At 43.8% G+C, this 20,378-nt stretch overlaps 1 protein-coding gene across 1 annotated transcript in view; it reads left to right on the forward strand.

Annotated features, from left to right (window-relative positions):
* The window catches only part of LOC118392728 (neuroligin-2), a 149,080-nt gene that overhangs the window by 105,314 nt on the left and 23,388 nt on the right, over positions 1-20,378 (forward strand). Inside the window, exon 3 of the mRNA XM_052460743.1 lies at positions 7,736-7,789. Within this exon, the coding sequence (XP_052316703.1) occupies positions 7,736-7,789 (54 nt within the window). The remainder of the gene's footprint in view (positions 1-7,735; positions 7,790-20,378) is intronic.

Raw genomic sequence — 20,378 nt, forward strand, 5'->3', positions numbered from 1 at the left:
TGCCGTCGGGCGGCTCTGACTCTCCTGCCCAAAAAAGGGGACTTGTGTGAACTTAAGAACTGGAGGCCTGTGGCGTTACTCTGTGCGGACTACAAGATTTTTGCCAAGGTCCTCTCTAACAGACTGAAGTCCCATCTGGACTCTATAATACACAAGGACCAGACATATTGTGTACCGGGACGCTCAATCACGGACAACTTGTTCTTGATTAGGGACATGTTGGACTTGTCGAGAGGTTCTAATGTGAACTTTGGACTGGTCTCTTTAGATCAAGAGAAGGCTTTTGATAGAGTGGATCATGAGTATCTGTTTAATGTGATGTCTGTGTTTGGGTTTGGGAAGAGTTTTGTGACCTGTGTGAAGCTGTTGTATGCTGGGGCGTCATGTATGGTTAAGGTGGGAGGGGGCTCAGTAGGCCAGTCTGGGTGAGACGGGGCATTAGACAAGGATGCCCTCTATCTGGGCAGCTGTACACACTAGCCATTGAGCCTTTTTAGGACTGCTACGCAGGAGACTGCGGGGAGTGTGCTGGACAGGCATGGATGTGGTGACAGGAATTGCAGTCTCAGCATATGCAGATGATGTTTCTGTGATGGTCAGGGATGGGCAAGATATGCAGGAACTAGAGACCAGTCTGAAGGTGTATGAGGGAGCTTCATCAGCTAAGGTAAACTGGGGAAAGAGCAAAGCTCTGTTATGTGGGGCATGGGGGATAGGGCTCCTCCTCTGCTTCCAGGGGGTTTGCAGTGGGGTTGTGAAGGGCTTAAAGTGTTGGGGGTGTACCTGGGCTCGGAGAGGTGGGTCAGCAAGAACTGGGAGGGGCTGACACAGGCAGTGGTGTCAAGACTGGCCAGGTGGAGGTGGCTCCTGTCCCAAGTGTCATATAGAGGGAGGGTGCTGATAATCAACAACCTGGTGGCATCTTCCTTGTGGCATAAACTGGCTGTCCTCAACCCCCCGCCGGTCTGCTTGCAGACCTGCAACGCAAGCTGGTGGACTTTTTTTTGGTCGGGACATCACTGGCTGAAGGCAGCAGTTTTGTACATGACCGTCCACGAAGGAGGACAGGGCCTGGTGGAACTGGAGAGCAGGATGGCTGCTTTCAGACTAAAGGCGGTGCAGAGACTGCTGTACCACACTGATGTTGGCTGGAGGGAACCAGCATGCGCGCTGCTGAGGAGAGCTGGCGGATTAGGGTTGGACCGGCAGCTGTTCCTCATGAAGCTGGAGAGGCTGAGTACAGCAGGTCTCTCAGAGTTTTACTCTGCGGTGCTGAGGGCCTGGCAGCTGCTAAGGCCCACACGAGAAGGGGTGTGGAGCCTGGGCAGTGGGTGTGGGAGGAGCCCATCTTCCACAACCCAGCCATCCCTTTGAGATCGGTTCAGTCGGCCACCCTGCAGAGGCAACTGATGGCAGGGGGTTTACAAAGGCTGGGTGACCTGAGACTGCTGGGAGAGGAGGGGTGGAAAACCCCGGAGGTCTTGGCGCAACAAACAGGAATAACGTCTCTTAGGCTGCTGGAGAGATTCCTGGAGGAGGTTCAGGAGGCACTGTCTGAGCCGGTAAGGGGGTGTTTGAGAGGCCAAAGGGAGAGGGGCCACCAATGTTCCCGCCACTGCAGGTGACGGCAGAGACTGGAGACTGGCAAGGGGGTCTGGAGGACTTGTTAGATTTTAACACTCCGAGCCTGGGGGAGTTTGAGGGGTGGGAGGTAAAGCCCTCTACAACCTCTGCGTTAAGGTGAGGAGCATTAGAAGCCTAACAGGAGTGAAGGCACATCAGTGGCAGGGGGTATGTGGGGCGGAGAGTATGGTGGGTTTTAGATGGAGGGCGCTCTACAAACCCCCAGTACCAAAGAGGTCAGGGGACCTCCAGTGGAGGGTTCTTCATGGAGCCCTGGCCACTAACAGCTGGTTGGCACGGGTTGATCCGGGAATTGGGCAGGGGTGTCCTTTCTGTCAAATGAAAGAAACTGTAATTCATGTGTTTTCTGTGTGCACCAGGTTAATGCCATTAATGTCTCTGTTGGAATGTCTGTGTGACAGGTTGGGGGTGGTTTTTGCTGTTGGGATGTTTATAATGGGATACAGGTATTCGAGTAAGGAGAAAGAAAAATGTGTTTTGTTGAATTTTCTGTTTGCTCAGGCAAAGTTAGCTATTTGGCTAACAAGGAGGAACAGGGTCAAAGGTGGGGGGATAACAGACCCTTTACTACTGTTTCATGGGATGGTCTCTGCGCGCCTTAGGGTTGAGTTTGAGTTCTATAAAATGATCAAATGTGTGGAGATGTTTGAGGAGATATGGTGTGTTGGGGGGGCTGTCTGTATTGCTGGGGAAGATGTTTTGGATATACGGTTGTAGGAGATGGTTTTTGTGTATTTTTATTTATTTTTTATTTTTTATTTATTTTAGGAGTGGGGGTGAGTTTTAAATGAATTAAGAATGTTTCAATAAAGCAAGACCAAAAGTCAAAGCTCTCTCCCTCTTTCTCTCCCTCTCTTCCTCTCTCTCTCTTCTACACTTTTCACCTCCCATTCTCATACCATTATGAATATAAGTATGTTTCACACTGGCTATCTTAGTTTCAAATACTCCTTATTAGCTTCCTTTTTTTCTCACCTTTTATCTTCACACGGTCTATTTCGGAACTTCTCTCTTTTCCACTCTTCTCCACTCCTCTCTTTCAAATGAGCTCTTTCTACACCCATCTCTGTTTCTACTTCCCTCTATTCAAACGGCAATCTGTCCTGGTGTCTCACCTTGCTTCCTACCTCATTCACGCCATCACTCTATCTCCCCTTCTCTCGTTCCCACTCTATTCAGAGACACATCTGTGTTAGTGTCCCTTGTTCCCTGATCTCTCTCTCGCTCGCTTTCTTCTCTCTCTTCAGCAAGACTAGATCTAGACTTCTCAGACACTGTTGAAGCATTGAGACAAATGGAGGGGGGGGGACTTTAATCTCAGGCTAGAACACTGGACAACAAATAGAGATGCCAGATCTACCCATGTTATTCAGTAACCTCAACAGTCTTTCTAAATGGTCTTTCTCAAATAATGAGTGTATTTCAGGCCAGATGGAATGCCTTCTGTCCCAACAACTGAACCAGGCAGACTAAACCAATGAATCATACTTGGTGATTTTTCCACACGTAGTGTATCTAAATATACTATTAATAAATAGCATCGGAGATAGCGTCATGGTACACACACAGAGTGGCCATCTGCTGACAAGGCGTGCGCCACAGAATGGGTGGGTGGCCGACACACTCTTTCATATGGGGGAGAAGGGGTGAGGAAGGGGGAGCCTGGGCGAGAGAAGCATCATGTGTGAGTCATCATAAACAAAACACTGACCCGCTGTCACGTTACTCATACTACTGAGAGACGAGACACACACACACACTCCCTCCCCTGTACTCCTCTCAGTCCAACGTCCATCATTCATCTTTTTAGTTCACTTACAACCTGTCAGTGACGCTCCCATCCACTCGTACATCAACTTTACACTCACACTGCTGTCTGCTGAATTACATTGTCAACACCTAGACTATACTTACTCTTAGTCTGTGGGGCTAGCCTGCACATATTAATAGATGTACGTGCACACACCATGCGCACACTGTCAGTACACAAATTCACTCTGACACACACACACACATACACAGACACACACACACACACACACAGACACACACACACACACACACACACACACACACACACACACACACACACACACACACACACACAGACACACACACACACACATACAGGTTGGTGCGGACACACAAAACATAGACAGATTCATACACACACACACACACACACACACACACACACACACACACACACACACACACACACACACACACACACACACACACACACACACACACACACACACACACACACACACACACATACAGGTTGGTGCGGACACACAAAACATAGACAGATTCATACACACACACACACACACACAGACAGAGACTCTCTTACACACACACACACACACACACGCGCACACACACACACACACACACACATACACTGTGGGTGGTGTGGCTGATGTGAGTGTCCATACTGTAGCTGTAGCTATAGCTGGGGGCGGGGGCGGGGGAGACTGCGGTGCTGTGTGTGTGTGTGTGTGTGTGTGTGTGTGTGTGTGCGTGCGTGTGTGTGTGTGTGTGTGTGTGGCCACGTGTACGTGTGTGTGTGGTTATAGGTGGAAGTAGAGCTGCTCTGCACCAGCCCTGGGTACAACTACGATTCAAAATAATTTCAAAAAACTTTAGCTGTGCTTGATTGAGCTTGCCTGGCTCTATGGAACCAATAGAATGTTCAGAACACGGCAAACCCCACCCATATGGCACTCCAGGCAGGCCAGAGCAAACGCTTAAAGGTCCCGAACAGTCATTCTGATTCCCATGTAAAATAGCCTTTTGAGTGACTAAAGTGTTGCCCATAATATTTCGGGGGGATAGAAATGTACATTTCTCTCATGGCTAACTACCAGGAACTTTGAAAAGACAGGCTGAGTGGGCGGGGACTTTATATTCATGAGCTCAGCTTGATCGACAGCTCTTTGAAACACCTACGTCTGCAAACCTTGATGCAGTGAGCAGTGTTGCAGCAAATTTGGTGACCCACAAAGCAACTCAACATTGAAATTGCGTCAATGACGTGAATTGTTTTGTAAACATCTCCCATTTGACATGCCTCTTGTGTCAACGGAAATGTTGACTTGACAACTGCTTCGGAGTTTTGAACAACCCTTTCCCCCTTTTGTACCATGCTGGCTGAAGACCTAGCTAGTCAGTAACTAGCGAACATCTTAAGTATCTGTGCCATATACGTATCTCTGCTGACACCCTACAGTCAAATTGCTGCACCAGTAGAGTAGCTATCTAGCTATATAAACCACGCCTACCTCCGCAAACACGCCTTCTCCGATGTTGGTTACAAGGCGGGACTTATTTAAATTAGGTAAGAGAATATCATGTTACCATTGGTGTATTAAATTGAGAGTTAGGGTGATGTCATCCTATCCCCTTAATAATCCCGCCAAGTGTTTGACAAGGGGGAGGGGACCAGTAACTTTATGATCAAACTTTATCAATGTAGTCATTTTGTATACTTCAGTCATCATACATTGATCTGGTTTCATCCAAATATCATCCAATTTCGTGAAAAACATGATTTTGACTGTTCATGACCTTCAAAGTATTTGAAAGATTTCACATAGTATTTAAACCCAGGTTTGTTCTGCCCTGAGACAACCTGCAAAACAGAGAGAGATGAAGAGGAAAGTAAAGGTGAAAAGAAGGTATATTTGGAGAAAGAGAAGGGTGAAAAAGAGGGGGAGGTCATAGAGGAGGAGGGGCTGTAATGGAACAGAGGACTGTGGTCGTATTTCTTCATTAACTACACAGTCAATTGTACAATTGTCAATTACTGTATCATGATGGATGTCAAAAGTGTTTCCAATAACATTCTAACACTCGACCCTACAAACAAACCCTGTTATTGTTTCATTTTATACTTGTTCTTAGCACTTCACAAAATTACTTCTGGCAAAGCTTTTCTTCTACTTTCTCTGCCCTAAAATGCTGCGGTAAACACTGATGATACCTCTTAACTTCTCCGAGTGACTGTAAGATGCCTAAATACAGGGAACTGTATGAGTGAGCCATTCATTGACTGGGGCTTTTCCATCTGTTGTGCATACAGTTTTCTCTCTTTTTGCGGTTTATAAATAGGCCTCTTGTTATGCTGAATGACGTGCATACAGGATATGTCAGACAGGTTGACATGCTGGATTTAATTTGCACAGCTGCATCCAACCATCGTCATGAAGGGTTGCAAATTCTGCAGGTTTTACCAAACGTTTTACATTCGTAAACAGTTTTACCATCCTTTCAATTGATTCTTTTTTTTCCCCAGGTGATTATTTCAATATGAGGATAACCTTCTCTCAACCCTGTTAACCATACCATCACACACTCTTATGGATGTCTATATACAGACTTATCAATACGCTATAACCACTCTGTGGCCTCCAATATCTTTACCTTATTCAACCCCATGTGAAGCCGTAACCCATACACACAGTACAGGCATCAGTTATAATCCTATTTGTTTTCCTTTAACGAGTTGTATTTGCCAAGCATTTACCTCGAGCTAACCGTAATCGTATCCTTAGATCAGTTTCCGGGCTGCAATAAGTTAACGACATTTGTTTGGATATTTTTGAGCAGTTACACATAACTTCATTGGATTTCAAATCACAGAGACAGACAGACTTCCTGGTTGTCAGCATATCAGAGGTAGCTGTAATCCCAACAGCAGATGGTGCTTCCTGTTAGCCCAGGCCTCTTTCCTGATTGGCCCCTTCCCTGATCGCTGTTTTGCATATCACAACATTAGTTCCTCAGCAGCAAACTTTCACCGATTTGGGAGAGAAGAAGAGAGGAGGGGAGGAAGAGAGAAGCATCTCTTTCTGTTCTCTCTCCTTCTTCTCCCTCTATCTCTCTCCCTCTCTTACCTCTCCCCCTCTCCTCCATTTGCCAAGTATAGCTGGTGGGCAGATGCGGATCGAATTACATGCACATTTTACCCACCACACCGCACACACTCCGTTAACTAGCATCAAGCAACATGTCATTTCTAATTGACACACAGCCTGTTGTGCGCTATACATGTAATTACTTATTCACTAGGGGGATAACTTTGAGGGTTACATCTAAGCCACACACACACACACACACACACACACGCACACACACACACACACACACACACACACACACACACACACACACACACACACACACACACACACACTGCATACCTTTGTCTCCAGTTTTGGAACGCACGTTTAACATGATTTCTCATCATTACAGGTTCCTTTCATTGTGTCTCTCTCGCTGGAGATGGCTGACGAATAAAGATATCATTTGGTTGTGTGTTTTAACCCCCAAAAAAACGTTTACTCTAGTGTGCTCATATTATTTATGTTGCAGTACCAATCATTGTGGGAACTGTAGTGACAGAGGGAAAAGGAAGGGGGGGGGGGTATCAGGGTTTGCGTGAAGAAAATGTCACGCTATTCATGAATCACAACAGGGGGTTAATCGTGTTATTGTAGGTTACGGGTGAGGGCGTCTTGACGAGGCCCACCTCTCCTCTTTGGTACCTCTCTATGCCCGATGGTCCTTTTTTGGGGGTTCTGAGGGGGGAAAGGGGAGGGTAAGGGTGGGTGTTGAGTTTCTAACCACAGGACGTCACTCTCTATTTCCCCTTCCATAGATTTTTACTATGGTCCCCTGAAGCCAGAAATACAACTTGAACACAAGTAACAAAACATGGGTCCAGAAAGGGCAGCACAACCAATAAGCAACTAGTTAACGGCCACGGACAACTCATTTATCCGTTTCTCCCGGGTGAGACGCAGTGCTGGATCTTCAGACATAGGGGCTCCTTCTTTTCTCTTGACAAAAGCGTTTTGTTGTCTTTTCTTATAATGTGTCTGTGATGCTGCGCTTTTGTTTTGTTTTTTTTTGGTCCTCTTTTCAAAAAGAGAAAAGAAAAAAACATGACGACCTCTTGCTGATTTGTCTTTTTTGCTCTTCTTTTCTTTTTTGATTTTTGTCTTTGCGTTTTTTTTTTGCCAGTAATCCTTTTTGAATTTTCTCTTTTCTCTTTTTCCCTCCCTTTTTTTCTTGCACCCTATAGGTCCGCTCACAAAAAAACACGATGAGTCTACAATGAACAGACCGAGAGATGAAGGTATTTTTGCGTTGCATGTTTTTCCTTTTTTCTTGTTTTTAAAGTATTTTTGGGGATATGTAGTTAGAGCCATTGATTAGCTATGAGATATAAGATATACATTTACATATATATATATATACAATGTGTTGGTGTTGCTGTCTGTGTTGACTTAGTATCTTCACATTCATTTAGAATACAAAAGAACACACATTCTATTCAGTCAGTCTGTGAGAAAAAGCATTAGCTTAATAACAGTTTGATGACAGGCCTTGGCCAATATAATAGTTATGAAATCAACATTGTGTCGTCTCTACAGTTGATTTATTATAGACAAAAACATATTTCAGACATATTGACTGACTGACTGACTAGGCAGGGAGACAACAACTTTCTGCCATCGTCATTACAGCTGAATAGTTCTTGAAACGTGGCTAATGGTTGGACCATTGTGCATGGGCCTAGCTTCACAGGTCAAGGTGACAATAGCGTTATTAGGTGAGTCGAATAGAGAAAGAGAGGGAGAAATGGAAGAACGACCGTATTGCCCTGTTTATCAGAATGAAGATCTCTTCCTGGTGACTTTTCTCAATAGAAAGAGACACAACAACACTGTTCGCTACAAACACGTAACACACAGTTCAGATGATACCGTCTTGCCTTTTGGAGTCGTTTCCTGAGCGTAAAGAAAAATGGCTGCTGTCAATATGATGGATTATCTTCTTCTTACAGCTCATTTTGAGTACGAAAGGGAATCTTTTTCTCTTGGGTGTTCTTTTGATATTTCTTGGGTCTTTTTTTTATGTGAAAGTTGACCTGGCTACTAGATGCCTGTTTATGGGCCAACTTCTGATGCTTCGTTACCTTCGTGAAAGGACCGTTTTACTATAGCACACCTTTCTTTAGAAAATACAGAAACTTAGGCCTCATAACATCCAAATGTCAAATACTAACCCATACCTGTGTATTAGACCTTCTCCCATGTCACCTTCCAAGTACACGGAAACAAACGAATAAATAACTCACTCCCGGAGGTCATTCAGGAGCATTTAACTGTTTACAATGTTGCAGATTGAAATGTAATATGTAGAGCTGAAATGATACCTTTATTTGCCAGATATTAATGTCAGACTGGAGGCAGAATCATCATACATCGAAAGAGATTGTTGTTCGATGTCGGGACTTCCTGAATAAGGCCCTGGGTGCATCCCATCTTCTTTCTGCTTAAGTGTATACTCGTTCACTAGTTCCCACAAACCTTAAAGCATTGGATTGGTGAAGGCATTAGCTAGTGGGAGTTTACACCATATTTCTTCATACCAGTCATTCCTTTCAAATCAGTAAAGGGAAGTGAACAAGTGCACACTTTGGGACAGAGGAGAGATAATTGGGACATAGCCCAAGTATGTGTACTACTGTAACATCTTCTTCCTGTTAATATCCCTCTGACTTCCTGTTACGACTAAGTGTCCCGTCAGTGCTATATCACCTTTGTGGACCCTTGGGGCCAATCCCAAATAGTATGCTTTTCCCTGGGTTCAAGTGTTTGGACAGAGGTTATTTAAGCAATCATGCCCGAGGAGGTGTGGCATATGGCCAATATACCACGGCTAAGGGCTGTACTTAGACGTGACACAACGCAAGGAACCTCTTTACAGAAATAAAATGCATTATTATTCCCAGACCATTATTGCAGAGAATCAGACTAAATATGTTACCCTCTGCCTATTGGCTACTTATTCAAGCCGGTTTCAAAATACAACAGAGCCCCTTTAAGACCGAAAAGAAGGGCTTCACCTGACTTGCTTTTCAAACATGGCGAGAAATGCACATGTTTCATGCTCCTGTCAGAATCGACCACTCCTCCGTTGCTGACTACAAGTTCTCTTTAACTGGGCTAATAACTCACTAACGAGCAAAGAATATGAACAAATGTACATGCAGCTCTTGCTTTGATCTCAAAACTCATGCTGTAAACACAGTCCAGGTGAATGGCACAGATCCATATATGGCAATGGTCTATTTGCATATGGGGATACGGCAGCTCTGATTGGTTTTTGTGCACCGGTCTGTGTAGAGTCGGTCCTGTCAACACAACAGAATCCTACTCCAATGCACTCTGCCGACAAGAACATCTCTTGCGTAGTTTGTTTGTTTCGGTACGTTGCATTGTTAGTGGCTAATGTTGCGTTGATTCGATCACAAGTCGCACAGCAGAGGGAAACGTTGATGGTGTTGAGTAAAAGGGGAAAACTTAGACATTTCAATCTTGTGCTCCTCTGCGCAGGCTGATATTCCCGGGGAGCTTTTATGAGGGAACGTTGTCAATAAGTATTCAACCCTGTTGTTATGACCTAAATATGTTCAGGTGCAAAAAAATGTGCTTAACATGTCACGTAATAAGTTGCATGGACTCATTCCGTGTGCAATAACAGGGTTTAACGTGATTTTTGAATGACTACCTCATCTCTGTACCCCGCAGATACAATTCTCTGTAAGGTCCCTCAGTCAAGCAGTGAATTTAAAACACAGATTCAACCACAAAGACCAGGTAGGTTTTACAATGCCTCTTAAAGATGAGCAGCTATGGGTAAAAATAAAAAAGCCGAAATTGAAAATCCCTTTGAGCATGGTGGAGTTATAAATTACACTTTGGATGGTGTATCAATACACCCAGTCACTACAAAGACACAGGTGTCCTTTCTAAGTCGCCGGAGAGGAAGGAAACTGCTCAGAGATTTCACTATGAGGCCAATGTGGACGTAAACAGTTACAGAGTTTAATGGCTGTGATAAGAGAAAACTGAGAATGGATCAACAACATTGTAGTTACTCCACAATACTAATCTAAATGACAGAGTGAAAAGAAGGAAGCCTGTACAGAATAAAACATATTCCAAAACATGCATCCTGTTTGCAACAAGGCACTAAAGTAAAACTGTAAAAAATGTTCCAAAGAAATTAACTGTATGTCCTGAATACAAAGTGTTATATTTGGGGCAAATTCAACACATCACTGAGTACCACTCTTCATATTTTCAAGTTTGGTGGTGGCTGCTTCATGTTATGGGTATGCTTGTCATCAGCAAGGCCTAGGGAGTTTTTTTCTTAGATAAAAAGAAATGGAATAATGCTAAGCACAGGAAAAATCCTAGAGGAAAACCTGGTTTAATAACCTAAAACACAAGGCCAAATATACACTGTAGTTGCTTACCAAGATGACATTGAATGTTCCTGAGTAGCCCAGTTACAGTTTTGACTTAAATCGGCTTGAAAATCAATGGCAAGCCTTGAAAATGGCTGTCCAGCCATGATCAACCACAACCTTGACAAAGCTTGAAGAATTTTAAAAAGAATACAGTGAAAATATTATACAATTCAAGACCAAATAGGATTTTAACATGTATTGACTCAGGGGGTTGAATACTTATGTAATCAAGATACGTTAGTGTTTAATTATTATTATTTATTTCTTCTTTACAAATGTTATTTTCTTCTTCCACTTTGACGTTAGAAAATGTTGTGTAAATCTTTGACCCGAAAAAAATCAAGTTTATCCCACCTTGTAACACAATGTTAAAAGGTCAAGGGGTCGGAAAGCGTGTGTGTGTGTGTGTGTGTGTGTGTGTGTGTGTGTGTGTGTGTGTGTGTGTGTGTGTGTGTGTGTGTGTGTGTGTGTGTGTGTGTGTGTGTGTGTGTGTGTGTGTGTGTGTGTGTGTGTGTGTGTGCGTGCGTGCATGCGTGCACATGCGACGCGCATCATTCCGTCCTCCTCTCTCACACCACTTTGTCAGCTTTGATCAGAAAGGACTGAGGCCCACCTGAGCCCCTAACTTAAACACAACACACACAAACAGAGACAACGTCCCACGCACTCACTGGAATATACTCAAACCCTCTCAGTGTGTTATGAAATACCTGTCTATTCGTTGATCCAAGGACAAAACTTAGAAACATCTCATTGAAGTTTTACCAAGAAATGCTTCAATATTTTACCAAGAAACTATCCAAATTTGATCAGACATTTTGAAAAATGTTTAGAATCAGTGGATTCTATAGTGGATTTCTCAGTAAAACAGAAAGGAAATGATTGACACCTTTGATAAAGATAGAGAACAGCAATAATGACTGTATATAATAAATCACTCAAATACTGAGCTATATTGTATGCACATTTTTAGTTGAATTGATATTTTATACTAATCCAATTGCTCAAAGAACGGGATTCTGTTTATCAATGAACATTTTCTTTCCTCAAAACGTAAGGGTCAAAATGATTGACACTCCTAAAGATTTTTATAAATAAAATAGTCAAAGGTTTAGTATTTGGTCCCATATTACTAGCACTCAATGATTACATCATGCTTGTAAGTTTACAAACTTATTGGATGCATTTGCAGTTCATTTTGGTTGTGTTTCAGATGATTTGTGCCCAATAGAAAGGATGGTAAATAATGTATTGTGTCATTTTTATTGAAAATAAGAATAGAATATGTTTCTAAACACTTCTACATTCATGTGGATGCTACATATTCTATTCTTATTTACAATAAAAGTGACTCCAAAATGACACAATACATTATTTACCATTCATTTCTATTGGGCACAAAATAATCTGAAACAAAACCATAACAAACAGCAAACGCATCCAACAAGTTTGTAGAGTCACAATCTTTTATGTATTTTTTTAACCCTTATTTTACAAGGTAAGTTGACTGAGAACACATTCTCATTTACAGCAACGACCTGGGGAATAGTTACAGGGGAGAGTAGAGGGGATGAATGAGCCAATTGTAAATTGGGGATGATTAAGTGGCGAGGATGGTATCAGGGCTTTGGGAATTCAGCAAGGATACCGGGGTTAACACCCCGACTCTTAACATAAGTACCATGGGATCTTTAGTGACCACAGAGAGTCAGGATACCGGGGTTAACACCCCGACTCTTAACATAAGTACCATGGGATCTTTAGTGACCACAGAGAGTCAGGACACCAGGGTTAACACGCCGACTCTTAACATAAGTGCCATGGGATCTTTAGTGACCACAGAGAGTCAGGACACCAGGGTTAACACCCCGACTCTTAACATAAGTGCCATGGGATCTTCAGTGACCACAGAGAGTCAGGACACCGAGGTTAACACCCCTACTCTTAATATAAGTGCCATGGGATCTTTAGTGACCACAGAGAGTCAGGACACCAGGGTTAACACCCCGACTCTTAACATAAGTGCCATGGGATCTTTAGTGACCACAGAGAGTCAGGACACCAGGGTTAACACCCCGACTCTTAACATAAGTGCCATGGGATCTTTAGTGACCACAGAGAGTCAGGACACCAGGGTTAACACCCCGACTCTTAACATAAGTGCCATGGGATCTTTAGTGACCACAGAGAGTCAGGACACCAGGGTTAACACCCCGACTCTTAACATAAGTGCCATGGGATCTTTAGTGACCACAGAGAGTCAGGACACCAGGGTTAACACCCCGACTCTTAACATAAGTGCCATGGGATCTTCAGTGACCACAGAGAGTCAGGACACCGGGGTTAACACCCCGACTCTTAACATAAGTGCCATGGGATCTTCAGTGACCACAGAGAGTCAGGACACCCATTTAACATCTATTCCGAAAGACGGCACCTTATACAGGGCAATGTCCCCTATCACTGCCCTGGGGCATTGGCATCTTTTTTTTTAGACCAGAGGAAATACTGCCTCCTACTGGCCCTCCAACACCACTTCCAGTAGCATTTGGTGTCCTATCCAGGGACCAACCAGGACAAACCGTGCTTAGCTTTGGTGGCAAGCCAGCAGTGGGATGCAGTGAGGATACATGTAGAGTCACAATCTTGATGTAGTCATGGCGGTGCTAGGAATATGGGACTGAATACTACGCTTTTGACTATTTTATAAGAATATTTAGGGGGGTCAATCCTTTTGACCCCTAACTTTTTGAGATATGTATTTAAAAAATATTTTTCTCTGAGCAATTGTACTAGTATAAAATAATATAATTTCCCCATTTTTTTTAACATACAATATAGCTCAGTATTTGCTCGTCGTTATCAAGGGTGTCAATAATTTCGGAACCCCACTGTACCTATAATACAGCACAATACAAACCCTGACAAACAACTCTATTTACAGTAAAGCAGAACAATAGCATGTCCATGGAAAGGGGTGTCTTCGACCTTACATGCCAAGAGTGTAACCAGCACAAATAAACATGTTACCGAACCTACATTCAGACTATAGCGGATATCTGCTTTGGAAAGAGTAGACAACGTCATATCCGATATATTATACTTTCTACATCACATTATAATGACTATGGGAATTGAGGCTACAATGGACTCTGTGTTAATGAGAACCCTGTGTGTAATAGTTGTAATGAACATATTAATAACTGCATTTATATCGCACTTTTGATACATTAGGCTCCAAATACTTATGGGTGCTATAGTGAGTTCTCTCCCAATGGAGAGAAGATGAAACAAGTTGTATATAGACAGAGACGCTAGGTATTGTAGTAGCTTTAAGATGAGCTCGCCAGAGTGCATTCTTAATGGTGGTGCCATGTTGATGGTGGAGGAAAATGGAGAGGTAGATCTGTTGTGGTGGTGTGTGTGCACTCAACTCTCCCTCCATTCGTTTTCTTTCTTTCCATCTCCACCTCTAATTTGTTTCATCTTTCCTTTTTTTGAGTGGCTCTTTATTTTCCATTCTCCTTCTTGTTTTTGGTACTCTTTCCTTTCTCTCGTCCCCTTCACTTCCACCTCCTTTCTTCCCCTCTCCCTCTCTCAGAGTTTTCTCCAGCCCTCTCATCTCCCTCTCTCTCTCTCTCTCCCTCTCTCAGAGTTTTCTCCAGCCCTCTCATCTCCCGCTCTCTCTCTCTGTCTAACTTGCTCTCTTTGCTTTTTCCCTCACGGTCTTTAAAAGTTCCCCGAATGTTTCACTGGGTTGTGGGAACAACCTCCTCTCTCTCTCTCTCTCCTCTCTCTCTCTCTCTCTCTCTCTCTCTCTCTCTCTCTCTCTCTCTCTCTCTCTCTCTCTCTCTCTCTCTCTCTCTCTCTCTCTCTCTCTCTCTCTCTCTCTCTCTTTCTCCTCGTCTCCCTCTCTCCCTCCCCCTCTCCTCCCCCCTTCTCTCTCTCTCCACCGTTCTCTCCGTCTCTCTCTCTCCTTTTAGCCCCTCTCGTTCTCCCACCCCGCTCTCTCTTTCTCTATCTCTCTTTCCCATCTCTCTCTCTCTGATGTTGTGTGCTCCTGCAGTACACAGGCCTTGGCTCCTGTAACAGCAGCTTTGCCTCTGGGCCACAGGATCTCTGCTGATGTCTCAGAATCTCATCTTTGTTCTCCGTCTCCTCTCACGGGGATACACACGCGCGCGCGCGCACAGCCACGCACGCACACAGGCACACACACACACCCATGCACACGCGCCCACAGGCAGGGACACAGGTGCACACACACACACACACCCATGCACACGCAGACATGTGCGCGCAGGCGTGCACACACACACATCCTATCTCTCATTCCCAGACATCACATCACAAGTCTATTGTCAGTCTTTTGAAACAACACAAAACATACTGATGTCTTGGCTGTCTGGGTATTTTCCCTCTAATTACTAACTAAACCCTGGAAGAAGTCACACTGTACTCCACTTCCTCCATTGTGGGTCTCTTAGTGGGTTAGTCACTCCGTGTACAGTGGAGATGTCTGTTTCTGTGTAAGACATAAGTGGACGGGCAAACCCAGGACGGAACACTAGAGTTGTTATGTTAAACCCTACCTCTTCAAAGAGTGTCTGAAATAAGATCTCAGTCCCCCACTATGATTGTGGCGTGGCTGTTTCACCTAGCTCTCTCAACATGAATGCACTAACTGTGTGTCGCTCTGGATAAAAGCGTCTGCTGGATGACTAGAATGTCAATGTAATATGAGAGGACCAGACTAGAATAGAACGGGAGGTGTGGATACGTGGAAGGACAAGATGGGAGGAGAGAGGAGAATAGGAACGGAGGAGGGGAGAAGGGAAGAAGGAGAGGGGAAGAGAAGAGGAAGAGACAAGAGGAGAAAGAGTAAAGGACGAGTAGAGAAAGGAGAACGGGATGAGTCGTGAGCTGTGAGACTGGAGACATGCCTGAACTTCACTGTGCAGTAACTAGAGAAGACCAGCAGGCCTGGCTCCTCAGCCGAACGTTACTGTAACGTTGTAGAGAGACTCTGTGTGGCCTATCTAACGTTACTGTAACGTTATAGAGAGTCTGTGTGACCTATCTAAAGTTGGCGGTTGGGATGAATGTTGATGAGCCCCAGTACGCACTATAAGTGTTGGTTTGTAGTGACAGACAGTAGGGCGATATGAGTAGATGTCATTTGGATGACTCGAAGGTACTGTATTAGAGATTTAGGATACTGTGTAGGTTAAGGAGTTTGTTAGAGCTGGGCTGGAACAAAACCCTGCACTCACTGCAGCTCTACAGGACCAATGGCCCTCCCTGTTGAGGTTGATAGAAAGTGGAAGCCTATAGAAAAAAACTGGTAGCTAGGCGGGGAAAGGATGATGGGGGCAGAGATTTAGAGTGGGATTTGGTATAGTGGAACCAATCCCAGAAACGGGTACTAATTCAGTAATCATTTCGAACAGACATTTGTTCAATTCCCACTGTTTTCTGCCTCAGTCCTAAACCAACATGGCGGATAACCGTTCCACTCCGTTCACCTAGAGATTAACCCCTTAGTGGAAGGTAGGGTTTCATCCAGCAAAATAAAAATGTGCTCTGGGAAAGTTCCCAGAACACTCCTTAGGTAGCGGAAAATGTTCTCATAACACACAAACTGTCCAGTCGTGCTGACGATCATAGAATGTTTGTATAAAACATTCACCTGACGTTGCAAGAACATTCCTAGGACACGTTTCATCTGTTCTTTAAACGTTCCCAGAATGTTTCATTGGGTTGTGGAAACAGTCTGGTGAGAACATTTTGGGGACGTCACAAAACACAAAATCTGCCCAGTTGTGTGGATGATTCTACCATTTTTTTATTTTAGGGTGGAAAAAACATTCGCCTGATGCTACCAGAACGTGCCCAGGACACATTTTGTCTTTAAAGGTTCCCAGAATGTTTATTTAGGTTGTGGGAACATTGTAGGGATATGACAAGTCATAGGTTCCCAAACACTAAAACTGTCTGGTTGTGCTGACGTTCATACAATGTTTGTTTTAGGTTGCGCAGGACATATAGTGCATTTAGAAAGGATTCAGATCCCTTAACATTTTTTTTTTACATTACAGCCTTAATCTAAACCAAAAATGTTATCTCATCAATCTACACACAATACACCAAAATGACAAAGCAAAAACAGTTTTTTTTTATGTTTGCAAATCTATTACAAAAAAAAAAAACGTAAACATCACATTTACATAAGTATTCACAGCCTTTACTCAGTACTTTGTTGAAGCACCTTTGGCAGCGGTTACAGCCTCAAGTCTTCTTGGGTATGACGCTACAAGCTTGGCACACCTGTATTTTGGGGAGTTTCTCCCATTCTTCTCTGCAGATCCTCTCAAGCTCTGTCAGGTTGGATGGGGAGCGTCGCTGCACAGCTATTTTCAGGTCTCTTTCAGGTCTCTCCAGAGAGACCTGGTTGAAGTCCGGGCTCTGGCTGGGCCACTCAAGGACATTCAGAGACTTGTCCTGAAGCCACTCCTGCATTGTCTTGGCTGTGTGCTTAGGGTCATTGTCCTGTTGGAAGGTGAACCTTCACCCCAGTCTGAGGTCCTGAGTGGTCTGGAGCAGGTTTTCATCAAGAATCTTTGACTCGATTCTGACAAGTCTCCCAGTCCCTGCCGCTGAAAAACATCCCCACATCAGGATGCTGCCACCACCATGCTTCACCGTAGGGATGGTGCCAGGTTTACTCCAAACTTCACACTAGGCGTTCAGGCCAAAGAGTTCAATCTTGGTTTCATCAGACAAGATAATCTTGTTTCTCATGGTCTGAGAGTCCTTTAGGTGCATTTTGGCAAACTACAAGTGGGCTGTCATGTGCCTTTTACTTAGGAGTGGCCTCTGTCTGGCCACTCTACCATAAAGGCCTGATTGGTGAAGTGCTGCAGAGATAGTTGTCCTTCTGGAAGGTTCTCACATCTCCACATAGAAACTCTGGAGCTCTGTCAGAGTGATCTTCTACACCTGCATTGCTTGCTGTTTGGGGTTTTAGGCTGGGTTTCTGTACAGCACTTTGAGATATCAGCTGATGTACGAAGGGCTATATAAATACATTTGATTTGATTTTGATTTGATTTTGATCATCTGGTTTTTGGTCACCTGTGTAACCAAGGCTCTTCTCCCCCGATTGCTCAGTTTGGCTAGGAGGCCAGCTCTAAGATGAGTCTTGGTGGTTCCAAACTTCTTCTATTTAAGAATGATGGAGGCAACTGTGTTCTTCGGGACCTTCAATGTGGCAAAAATATTTTGTTACCCTTCCCCAGATCTGTGCCTCGACCCAATCCTGTCTCGGAGCTCTACGGACAATTCCTTCAACCTCATGGCTTGGTTTTTGTTCTGACATGCACTGTCAACTGTGGGACCTGATATAGACAGGTGTGCCTTTCCAAATGATGTCCAATCAATTGAATTTATCACAGGTGGCCTCCAATCAAGTTGTAGTAACATCTCAAGTATGGTCAATGGAAACAGGTTGCACCTGAGCTCAATTTCAAGTCTCATGGAAAAGGGTCTGAATACTTATGTAAATAAGGTATTAAAATAATAATAATAGACTTTCTGAAAACTATTTTTGCTTTGTCATTATGGGGTATTGTGTGTACATTGATGAGGATTTTTTTTAAATGTAATACGTTTTAGAATAAGGCTGTAAAGTAACAAAATATGGAAAATGGGAAGGGATCTGAATACCTTCCGAAATCACTGTAACTACAGTCGTGGCCAAAGGTTTTAAGAATGACACGAATATTAATTTTCACAAAGTCTGCTGCCTCAGTTTGTATGATGGCAATTTGCATATACTCCAGAATGTTGTGAAGAGTGATCAGATGAATTGCAATTAATTGCAAAGTACCTCTTTGCCATGCAAATGAACTGAATACCCAAAAACATTTCCACTGCATTTCAGCCCTGCCACAAAAGGACCACCTGACGTCATGGCAGTGATTCTCTCATTAACACAGGTGTGAGTGTTGACAAGGACAAGGCTGGAGATCACTCTGTCATGCTGATTGAGTTAGAATAACAGACTAGAAGCTTCAAAAGGAGGGTGGTGCTTGGAATCAATGTTCTTCCTCTGTCAATCATGGTTACCTGCAAGGAAACACATGCCATCATCATTGCTTTGCACAAAAAGGGCTTCACAGGCAAGGATATTGCTGCCAGTAAAAATGCACCTAAATCAACCATTTATCGGATCATCAATATCTTCAAGGAGAGCGGTTCAATTGTTGTGAAGAAGGCTTCAGGGCGCCAATGAAAGTCCAGCAAGCGCCAGGACCATCTTCTAAAGTTGATTCAGCTGAGGGTTCGGGGCACCACCAGTACAGAGCTTGCTCAGGAATGGCAGCAGGCAGGTGTGAGTGCATCTGCACGCACAGTGAGGTGAAGACTTTTGGAGGATGGCCTGGTGTCAAGAAGGGCAGCAAAGAAGCCACTTCTCTCCAGGACAAACATCAGGCACAGACTGATATTCTGCAAAAGGTACAGGGATTCGACTGCTGAGGACTGGGGTAAAGTCAATTTCTCTGATGAATCCCCTTTCCGATTGTTTGGAGCATCCGGAAAAAAGCTTGTCCGGAGAAGACAAGGTGAGCGCTACCATCAGTCTTGTGTCATGCCAACAGTAAAGCATCCTGAGACCATTCATGTGTGGGGTTGCTTCTCAGCCAAGGGAGTGGGCTCACTCACAATGTTGCCTAAGAACACAGCCATGAATAAAGAATGGTACCAATACATCCTCCGAGAGCAACTTCTCCCAACCATCCAGGAACAGTTTGGTGACGAACAATGCCTTTTCCAGCACGATGAGCACCTTGCCATAAGGCAAAAGTGATAACTAAGTGGCTCGGAGAACAAAACATCGATATTTTGGGTCCATGGCCAGGATACTTCCCAGAAATTAATCCCATTGAGAACTTGTGGTCAATCCTCAAGAGGCGGATGGACAAACAAAAACCCACAAATTCTGACAAACTCCAAGCATTGATTATGCAATAATGGGCTGCCATCAATCAGGATGTGGCCCAGAAGTTAATTGACGGCATACCAGGGCGGATTGCAGAGGTCTTGAAAAAGAAGGGTCAACACTGCAAATATTGACTCTTTGCATCAACTTAATGTAATTGTCAATAAAAGCCTTTGACACTTTTGAAATGCTTGTAATTATACTTCGGTATTCCATTGTAACTAACATCTGACAAAAATATCTAAAGACACTGAAGCAGCAAACTTTGTGGAAATGAATATTTGTATTTGACTTTATAATGTTGTAAGAATGTTGACAGAATACCTGGTCTATGTTCTTTGAAGGTTATCAGATCATTTCATTAAGTTATGGCAGAGGCATAGGCAGACATTGCTGTGTGGC

The sequence above is a fragment of the Oncorhynchus keta genome, chromosome 13 (assembly GCF_023373465.1).
Source record: "Oncorhynchus keta strain PuntledgeMale-10-30-2019 chromosome 13, Oket_V2, whole genome shotgun sequence".
NCBI lineage: Eukaryota > Metazoa > Chordata > Actinopteri > Salmoniformes > Salmonidae > Oncorhynchus > Oncorhynchus keta.